Consider the following 10,550-nt stretch of genomic DNA (forward strand, 5'->3'; position numbering starts at 1 on the left):
CAATTCTCAAACTTTCTATACAACAAATGTATGTACCTCCACACATGTACCTATCGACCAAAGTTGACCATTAAGATAGCTATTATACTGCAAACTGAGGGATCCTGTGTTTTCTGAATCGCCAAGACCCTTGTTACTACATTTTAAGCATATTTCTCTTATTAGAAATCATAGCAGTCTTCAGTTTTAAGTGCTTTAAAAAGTTTTATTTCGTGCTTAGAATAATAGTATAAAATTATTATACATCCAGACACTTCAATGATAGAATATTTAACATTCTAGAAAGATCTTTAAAGAAAAATGATACGTTATGATACGATGAATCTGGTGAATTCCACAGCAAAAGAACCTAGATATAAGGGGGAATCACAGAACCCTAATGAACAGGCACCATCCAAGTATTTACGGTTTTTCTCCTGCTTGTGGCTAATATAAAACCTCCATTGCCCTCTCCCCTTCTTTCCTCTGAAGTGAAAAACTTTGTGTCCTAATTCATTACAGTGTAAAAATCCATCTAATGTTCCAGCCTGTTGATCTCCACCTGTCAACTACTACACATAAGTCAAGAAAATAGAGTTTGTCCTTTCAAGAACATGTATTCTGAGTCAAAAACACCACATATAGACTTTATCAAGAATTTCCTATATATGGGGACAAAAATACATTGAAAACACCTATTTTTTTCCTGAGTAGAATGCAAATATTTTTTTTCTATCAAATTAAGTTCTGTGAACTTTTAAAATATAAGGCTTTGTTCCATACCACCAAATAAAAATCAGGAGTGTTCAACTTCACCTTGAATTTAAAAAGAAAACAGTTCAGAGACTCAAGAATAATGTAAAAATCTGAGATGAGTGGTCAAAATTTTAAATATTCTGTAGATGTTTGATTAGGTATCTCAATAATGTAATACTTGGACCCTTCAATGTTTAGGATCCCAAGTATCTCAGTAATACATAGTTGGATCCTTCAATGTTAAGGATCCCTCAGTACACTTTATCAATTTGAAACAAAAATTAAAAAAGAATTATCAAAAGAGGGGGGGGAAATTCCAGATAATTATTTGCCATTTCATTTGGAAAATTTAAAAAAGTAACATAAGACAAAAGAGGTAAAACCATAGACTGAGCAGAGAGAAATAAAGCAGGCAGCCATTACCCTTTATAGGAACCAAAACACCACTACGGACTTAAAAAAGCTGCCTAAATAAGCAGTATATCTTGTATCAGCATCATATGTAGAAAATAGCAATTAAAGGTAGTTTTTATTAGTTGCATAATCTAAAAGACAAAAATTGACTATATCTCTAAAAACATCAGAGTTGACAATGAAATACACACTTGAGACAATGGGCAAAATTCCCATTTATGGGAAGTATGTTCTTTTTTTTTCACACAGTGAAACTAAGAAAAATTATATCAAATGAGAAATCTTTTTCTCTAAAGTAAATTCAGTATTATCTCTTCTTAAATAACAATGCAATACTTGGAATATGTAAATTCTCAACTTAGGCTTGAAACCAATTATTAAATAAACATACTCAAATTTTATTGCTTGGCACCAGATTTTTCAAAGATCAAAGAATTGTTTAACCGCCATGCTGTTTATAAATTGTTATTTCAAACATCTGTATCTAGTGCTATTTTTATTTTCTGAAGGTAGACTGTTCAATCTAATGACAATCTAGATGGAACCCTGCAGTGTACAGTCACAGTTCACTCTGAACAAAAAGAAATTATTAATCTTCTGTTTTTGCCAAAATCATTAATATTAAGACATATGTAAAAATAACTACGATTTATCTGTGGCCAGTGATTGGCCCACAGATCTTTGTCTTATGGCATTCTCTGCTAAATCTTTGTTTGTTCCTTCTGTACTTTCAACTTCTTCTTCTGAAACATCTTCGTCAGTTTCTTGTTCTTCCTCCACTTTTTTCAAAAGTTGAGAAGATTCTGGTAATAATTTTTCTAAAAAACAAAAGACCAAAAAACTTGTTTTTCTTAACATATCAAATTCACATCAGAGTAAAGTCAAGATACAGTCAGAGTGTAATAATAATTTATATGTCATAAATTGGTTTTCATGTTAGAATTTCTTAGAAAATAAAAGATGGCTTTGAAAATTTATTCTAGTTTTATAAATTTATTCTAATTACCTACCTATTTATAAGCTGAACTAAAATGAATGAACCAGTATTAACACTGTAATGTGTTTTAAGAAAACAGTGCATTAGACATAAGTATATTTATAATAATTTGATATTAAATCCTTTTAAAGTATAGTGGATTGAACCTCAACAATACCCTTGTTTCACTTACTGGAGGACTATGAATGAAAGCTGTATACACGCACAATTTTTTAAAACTAGTTTCAGTGTATTAATGTATAACTACACAATACACTGTAAAAATACACAATACACTGTATAAATTTATACACTGTATAAATCTTAGCTAAAGGAATTTTTAAGTAGGTACACATACATTTCTCTTTTTTACAGAGCCTACTGCTAATTAGATTTGGAGTACACAATGTTACTGAGACACATAAGATAGAACTAGGCCAATAAGCTTTATCTGTTCACTGATCCCAGTCTGCTCCTAATCCTGGATAATCCAGAAGAAATGGGGGAGAAAGGTTAAAGTGGATTGTGGAAAGAAATCACCACATGCTAGACAATCTGTTGTTCGTCTGCCAAGCAACCCTCCTCCTGGTGGATTCATAGCCTCTCTCTTCTTAACCCCGATCCTATGTGAATGATACCATTTACAGCAGTGGTGTTTGCTTCCACTTCACCCCCATATCCCTGAACACTTGGAAATGTCAGAAACTTTTGTCACCTTTTTTTCGGGGGAGGGGAAGGAGTACATTTAGGCAGCAAAACTCCAGTTACAGTGAACAATCTAATAAATGAGTCCCTTTACTTAGACAAAGACAAACAGAATTCCTTCAAAAGTAAGAGAAAGCACACTGCCTTCCTACTGGAAGATGAAGAGTTTTGGCTTTCTAAAATCATCATATGCTACTAGTGTTAAGACTGCACCCTGTCAAAGGTAGAAAACCTGCACAGCCCAGAAAAACAAGACAATTCCATCACGTTCTCACTTCACCAGGATTCACTGTACAATCCTTGATCAATCAGGGTCAGTGAAGAGGACAGGGCACATCATTTATAGCTAACCCTTGAACACCACAGGTTAAGAAATGCGCACACACCGGAAACAAAGACAAACTGCTTGTGGAGATGAGCAGGATCATACAGGGACACTAAATACACTTGTATGACCTTATTTATCAACAAAAAGAAAACCCTCATATAAACAAAACAGTTCAAACCTGTACTGTTCAGGGTTTGACTGTACTTTGCTTCCAAAACATTAAACCTAGCAAATTTAAGTAATGTGTGTTGGGTTTCCCCCCCCCTTACAAAAGGAGCTGAAGGAAAAAAGAATTCTCTCTTTCAGGCACGTCAAAGAAGTGTTGGTGATACAGTGTTTTAACCCTCAACAGTTAAATGAAAGGCTGGCAACTTGAACCCACTAGTAGCTCCACCAGAGAAAGACATGGCAGCCTGCTTCCATAAAGATTTTATACCTATTTCATAGCCTTTAAACCCTATGGGGCAGTTCTACTCGGTCCTACAATAAGGTTGCTATGAGTTGGAACAGACGCCACAGAAATCAGTGTTTTTATATATGCTAATATTTTATTTTTGTTTTCATATATGCTAACAACTATTTTGAAAATAAAAAGACAATCTATTAGTCATTCAACAGACTAAGTACAGTATAAATGCAGTCTTATCAATTTTATTTCAGAAGGTTTAACCTCAATAGATTCTAAGTTATTAAAGGCAATGTAATGAAATAAATATTAAGTCTAGTTTATAGTCAACTTTCAGTTCTGTCATTGTAGTGTGATTTGCAGTGCATCAATGGGCGTTATCAGAGATAATGCTCACACAGGACAGGCCAGGGTTATTCAAAGAGTCACTCTTAGTAGTACTCAACAGCACCTAACAACAGTGTGACTTGGGGAAAATACTGCCTCTCTCTGGAACTTAGTGAACTGTGACCCAAAATGGGAGCAGCATTATCTACTTCAGAGAGCTGACGAAATGGGAAAACTAAGTGAATGTCCTTTCCAAACTGCAAAGATGAGGACTTCCATTACAGCTAATTCCAAGATCAAAAATGAGTAAGTAATCATATTAAGACAGAAAGTAGTAATTGCTTCTAATTACATGAAATTAGTTATGATAAAATGTCAGTGCTGACCTGCAATCAGCTATGGCAGTGGCTTTTCTAACTGTAAAATTAAAAAACCTCACCACCTCTCTCAAATATGGCTGGCATTCAAATAATCCTTATCAAACATGTTAACTTTAGTAATGAATAACTCCAAAGAGTCAAATTATTGCTGCCAAGTTGGATGCTCCAGCAAGTTTTCAGAGGCTATAAATCGTATGAGAGGAGACTACCCATCTTTCTCTGATGGAGCTGCTAGTGGATTCAAACCGCCAAGATGCACAGCACAATTCTCTACAGACTATGCCACCAGAACTTTCTGCGTCAAAGGGTTGTTTTCAGATGTTTTTGAGTATGACTCGTAGCAACCGTATAAACAGATCTGAACCCTGCCCCATCCTGATCAATCATCCCCAACTTAAGACATCGCTACAGTCCCTGTATCATCCATCTCGCTGATGGTCTTCCTCTTTTTAGCTGACCTTTCCAAGCATGATGTCCCTTTCCAACAAACAGCCTCTACTAACAACATGTTCAAAGTACGTGAGGTGAAGCTTGGCCATCCTTGCCACTAAGGAGTACTCTGGTTGCACCAAGTGAACATGACAATTACAAACTGATGGCAGATCAATATATTATTTAATACCTACAAACTATGTGCAATACTTAAATTATCCCTATCATAAAAATCAAGAAAATCATAATGTCCAAAAGCCACGAGTTTATCATTCCGATGTGACATATCTATCATGCTATAATTAAGAACCTAAGATAGGGGAGCAACTTATTATATATATAATTGGTTCACAAAAATAAATGAAGCTATAGTGAATAATTGGTTCACAAAAATAAATGAAGCTATAGTGAATAAAAATGAACATTAAAAAGTATACTTACTTGATGGGTATGGTTGTGGTGGCCTGCGCCTTTTTGAAGGACAAAGGCAATCTGCCACAAATATCATACACTACAAAAGTAAATATTGGAAGAAAGTTACACATATAGTTTAATTATTATAATTGTATCAAGTTATTAACTTTTAAAATTCTCTTTTACCCTATTACTTTGAAAGTGAAGTAACTTACAAGTCCTAGCAACAGTCCTGAAAGCAACGTTGCTAAAGCAAAAACAGTGTATGATCCCCACACAGGGAGTCCAAGGTCTTCAACCAAATAGTTATGACAAGTCTAAAATGAAAATATATTTTAAAAAAGCAAGTAATTTTTAAAGGCAACACAGTTCCAAGGATGCTTAAAACAGAAATAAAATTTTAATTCATACCCTGATCCACATAGATAGCTGAAAGAGTGCTGACATACTACTCATCCTAAAATAAAAGAGATATTGAAAAATCAAGTAATTAGCTTTTAAATATACTTTTTATTTATATCTCATTTATAAATTCCAATACAAGATTTTTAAGCCTGATCTTAAGGCTATTAAAATATTACTGGTAATTATTTCAAAAATGTTTGCTAATGAAAAAGTACTAAAAAGTTCCAAAATTACTACTATGCAAATAACTCGCAAATAAAATACTTTCCCCCATTCTGACATGATCAGCCTTTCTTTGAACTGAACTTTTCTAAGAATCCACAACAAAAAAACAGTAATCAGTTTAATTATCCAAGGTATATCCTATCTTATTTTCCTAAGGATGGGTTAATATGCAGATTTTGCCTTTAACTAAGTGAAAATAAAAATTTCCCTCTGATCACTGCTGACTACTCAGAAAGGGATCACAACAGAAGGTTCCTGAAGAGTTGAAGAAAAATTGTGTAATGAAATTCAAAATCACCTAAAACTGGTGGAGCTCATAAGACTTTAGTCACCTTTCAAGCTTTGAATAAAACCATGCTTGTGACTAAACTTTCAGCTAAACAGCAGACAGGCCAATAGGTGGCAGATAACATGAAAAAGGAACACATTCTTTACAATAATCAACCAATCAAGATCAGATGGATACCCAGGGATAAAGTCCAGAAGGCAGGAAACAATGAATGGAAATGGGACACATAAGGTGGAAGTAGGAAGGATGCTGTTAAAAGGTGAGGCTAAGTATAAGCAAGTAACACTGTAACATGCCCAATGAATGAGCAGAAAAGGGAGCGCGAGGAAGAAAATCACTAACCCAGGAGAAAGGAACTTAGAACATTTGAGCCACCAATCCTTTCCACTTAGACTACCAGCAATTTCTTTCCAACCTGGTATTTTACGCAGAGGCACAAAAGAGCCTCCTGGGATGTTGGAAATGTTCTCGATCAGACGTACAGTTCCTAATTCTTAACAGGATTAGCTATGGTGGTTAGGTAGGTAAGTTCTAAAAGCTAAAGGACAATTCAATTTAGGGAGTTTTCTCAGGAAGAAACATGCCAAGAAAATATGCTATAGATAAAACATCTTCAAAATAGGATTTACCTCCCAGAAGCCAGGATATTATTTCTTAAATGACTGATGTCTCAACTGCGTATCCTCCAAGGGTTAGTGTGGTGAGGAGACAGGAAGAAGCCAGCCAGCCACACCAGGTTAAGCCCTAACGGACCGCAGCAAAACTTGGTATTTCAGATGACCTGCACAGCCTCACACAAGAGCACAGCGGAAAACTCACTTGCCATTTTATTTCCTATTGTTCCAGAGAAATTTTAATGATCAGAATCAGGCAGGGTTTTGTTCAGCTATACAAGGGGCCACTAAGAAATGGAGCTCCAGTCAAACAGCTCCTAACAGCAAGAGCTATCTATGAAGCTCAGTGATAAGTCCTGTCATTTAGGGTCACTGTCCATACTTATACCCAGGGAAGTTATGAGACAAGTGGAATAATCAATCAAACATCTAGAGCTAGGGGAGCTCTGGTGGCCTAGAGGTAAGAAGCTGCGCTGAAATCCCAGAAGCGCACGGTTCAAATCCACCAGATGCTCTGCCGGGAAAGGAGGGACAATCTCCTCCTGTACCAGTCAGATCCGATTTGACGGTACACATACACACACACACAAAATAATAATTAAAATATCTAGAGCTAAAATCAAAAGTGGCATGAATGAATAAACACGCCTTCAAATTCAAGTCTGTTTTACACTGCTCACACTTGTATTAGAATTACGTCTCTTTGGTGATGTATATGAACATACCTAAAAAGCGGGGAAAAAGAAAAAACGGCTTAAAGGGGATTCAATTAAATTTCACTGAATGTCTCTTTCTAAGCCAAGGCTAAAAGTTATTGTTTTGATCTTATATGTAAATATTAGTATGTAACAGATCTAAACACAGGATAAGATCTCAAATTGTGCCCAAATGCTTTATTTACTTGAAGTAAATGATGCTTCAATGAATTCTGAGAAAAGCATTTATACTCACAGAACGGAGCCTGGACCAAACCATGATGAAACGGGTTCAATGCTCTTCCACTCTTTGTCACTTATGAAGTTGATGAAGTCCTTCTTTGTCCTTGGGCCCTGATAACGCCTAAATTCACCATCTTTGCAACTAAAGAGGATCAAAGTAAAAATAACCAGCGTCTCATAAGTAATAGATTTTGTTTCCCTATTCCTCCACCTGATTTTACAGTCAATCCTAGCAGTTATAATCACTTGCAGTGCATAGTGGCAAACTGTACTGATTATCTACTCGTGGCATCTTTGTTCTAAATTTAATAAATGAGTTTACATTCTTAAACAATAATAATCCTTCAGATTTTATCATTACTCTTATAACCATGGAATATAAATAAGTAAATAAATCATCCAAAGTCTTACATAATTTATTAAAGGAACTACTACATGAAAATTGGTTAGAATGGTACATGGCACATATCATTAGCTATTGACTTACTGCTGACCCTCCATTAGCTTTTCTGTGGCAGTGAAGTGCTTGGGAGGAGATTATCCATATTTTTCTCAAGCAGCTGATGGATTCAAACTGCATGGCTTTGGGTTGCTAGCACAACTCCTTACCAGTAAGCCACCAGGTTAGCTATTGCTGTTGTTGAACACTGTTGAATCAAAACCAACGCATAGCTGATTCTCCAGTGGGAAGTTTACCCATCTTCCTCCCACAGAGAAACTGGTGGATTTGTATGCATGCCTTCAAGTTGGCAGTGCAGCTCCTTCCCACCAGCACTCCCTATTATCAGCAACTACTAGGTTAAGCAACCGACATCCTATCACCGCAGCCACCGCACTTTAAATCCTCAGTCACCTGGCACAGTGCTTACATTCCACTCCTTACATTCACTTCCTCCTGTCCATCCCCAAAATACAGAGTTCAAGCTCACGGCTACAAGATTCTCCTGCCTCTCACACCTCTGCCATTTCCACAACACCCTAAATAATACATCTTGTCTAATCTTACTTAACACTTTTATCACTTAAGTGCAGTTTCCACAGGTCCCTACCATCTATGGTAGGACTGAGCTCTTACCCAGCCAGAGCTAAAGACCACAATGAACATCTATGTCCCCTAAAAAAGGTTTTGTAGAGGTAGCATTTGGTGAGCTCTAAGGACAGATAAGATTTCAAGAAAAAGGAAGGTCATGGTAACCAATGTAACTAAAACCAAAGGAACCGGAAATTTCAAAAAGTTCAGGGAGTGGTGAGAAGTGCAAAGAAAGGAGGAGGATTGATGACAGTGAGTGAAGAGGTACATGAGGTAAAGTACCAAGTGGCAAAAGAGAAAGAAGCATTCGTGGAGAAAGACCAGAAATAGGTAAGAAGAGAGACCCAGATTCAAACATCTGAAAATAAATGACAATATAGGTGATGCAGATACACATGAAGAAGTACCAATTTACATCTTTTAAAGGAGATTAGATGTATGCCTATATTGGTAATTAACCCATTAGCTATATGACATTAAAGTCCGGGGAAGGTACACAGATCTGAGGTTTCACTCTTAAGAAAAACTGAATGACCTGATGCTAAAGATGTCATAATCTTCTTCATTCTGACTTAACAGGTAACGAAATCACTCATTACTCCTCCCAAGGATGGGCCAAGACATCTTTATAACTATTTCCTGAACTCACAAAGTTTTATTAATCACTTATTTATTAAATTCTCTAGAATGGAATAGCTACCTTTCACTCTTAAAAATTTTGCTCTACACTTCTAAAGCTGTATTAAATGTCATGTTCTATAGAAGGGACTAAAAAACAAACAGCTTTGGAAAAAAAATTAAATGCCACTTTCTCCTAAAACTGTTAAGAGTCTACAGTTATTTCTTCCTACTTTATCTCTTACTTAAGAACTTAAGAATTTATACCTCTACTTCAAGTTCATAATCACTAGTGGTATGGAGTTGTCTGTCAACACAAAGGCAAGCAGTTCGAATCTACCAGGTGCTTCATGGGAGAAAGATAGGCAATCCTCTTGCACAATTTACAGTCTTAGAAAATCAAACTGAGGATCAGTTATGAGCTGGTTTGAAACTCAAAAGCACATAACAACTCCATGATTAACCTCCCCCCTTTCCCTGCACATCCTCATCCCTCTGCTTCCACCCTTCCCCCACCCTCTTGGATCCTTATATTCATTCTACAATAATGGTTTTATGTATTATTTGTCCTTGTAGGACTGAGTTACTTCACTCAGCATAATGCTCTTCAGTCCCTCTCAAGTTAGGTAATAATTTATAAAATCATTGCTCCTGCTGCATGTAGTTGTACCATTTGATGGGGGGGGGGGGGAGGGAAATTGAAAAAAGAAATCTGTTCTAGAAAACAATGTATTCAAATTTTGTAAATAAACTAGTAAAATAAAAAAGCGCCTAACAATAAAAGCAGTATTCTATCATTTCATGTAAATGTCACTATCCAAAATAACCACAAAGCTTTTGTGAGCAGATGACGATATAGATATATACCAACTTTAAGAACAAAATCAGCCCTTTTAAATTCCTGATGAAGAGAGTGACGGGATCTCAATTCTTCTAGTCTAAATCAAAGGACTGCTATTGTGAATATATGCACCCTTCCCTGTGACCATGTTGCTGTTGTGTACGGTCGCTGATGCTCCAGTGGGTTTTCAGAAGCAGTTAACCACACAGTAGAATGCCCATCTCTCTCATACAGAGCAGCTGGTGGAGTCAAATTGCATATACTTTTGCATTAGAAGCCCAATTCTTTACTACTAAGTTGCCAGAGCTCTGTAATTGCTGTATCTTCAAATACTTACTGATAAATAGTAGGAAGGGCAGTTATTATAAATCGTCCACTCAGTCCTACAAAAAGACACAAAGGCTTTTAGAAATACAAGAACATGTGCGGGGAGAAGGGTGCAACAATGAATGAATGGAATTCCAAAATCTCTG

The 10,550-nt window shown here is 36.2% G+C and overlaps 1 protein-coding gene across 1 annotated transcript in view; it reads right to left on the reverse strand.

Moving 5' to 3' along the window:
* Nucleotides 1-1,644: 1,644 nt before the first annotated feature.
* The window catches only part of TMX1 (thioredoxin-related transmembrane protein 1), a 13,331-nt gene continuing 4,425 nt past the window's right edge, over nt 1,645-10,550 (reverse strand). Inside the window, exons 3-8 of the mRNA XM_006899192.1 lie at nt 10,415-10,460; nt 7,602-7,730; nt 5,529-5,574; nt 5,333-5,434; nt 5,145-5,214; nt 1,645-1,967 (exon numbers count right to left, since the gene is read on the reverse strand). Of these exons, the coding sequence (XP_006899254.1) occupies nt 1,792-1,967; nt 5,145-5,214; nt 5,333-5,434; nt 5,529-5,574; nt 7,602-7,730; nt 10,415-10,460 (569 nt within the window). The 3' untranslated portion in view covers nt 1,645-1,791. The remainder of the gene's footprint in view (nt 1,968-5,144; nt 5,215-5,332; nt 5,435-5,528; nt 5,575-7,601; nt 7,731-10,414; nt 10,461-10,550) is intronic.

Source organism: Elephantulus edwardii, unplaced genomic scaffold (genome assembly GCF_000299155.1).
Source record: "Elephantulus edwardii isolate Elephantulus edwardi_28Jun2011 unplaced genomic scaffold, EleEdw1.0 scaffold00247, whole genome shotgun sequence".
NCBI classification, from domain to species: domain Eukaryota; kingdom Metazoa; phylum Chordata; class Mammalia; order Macroscelidea; family Macroscelididae; genus Elephantulus; species Elephantulus edwardii.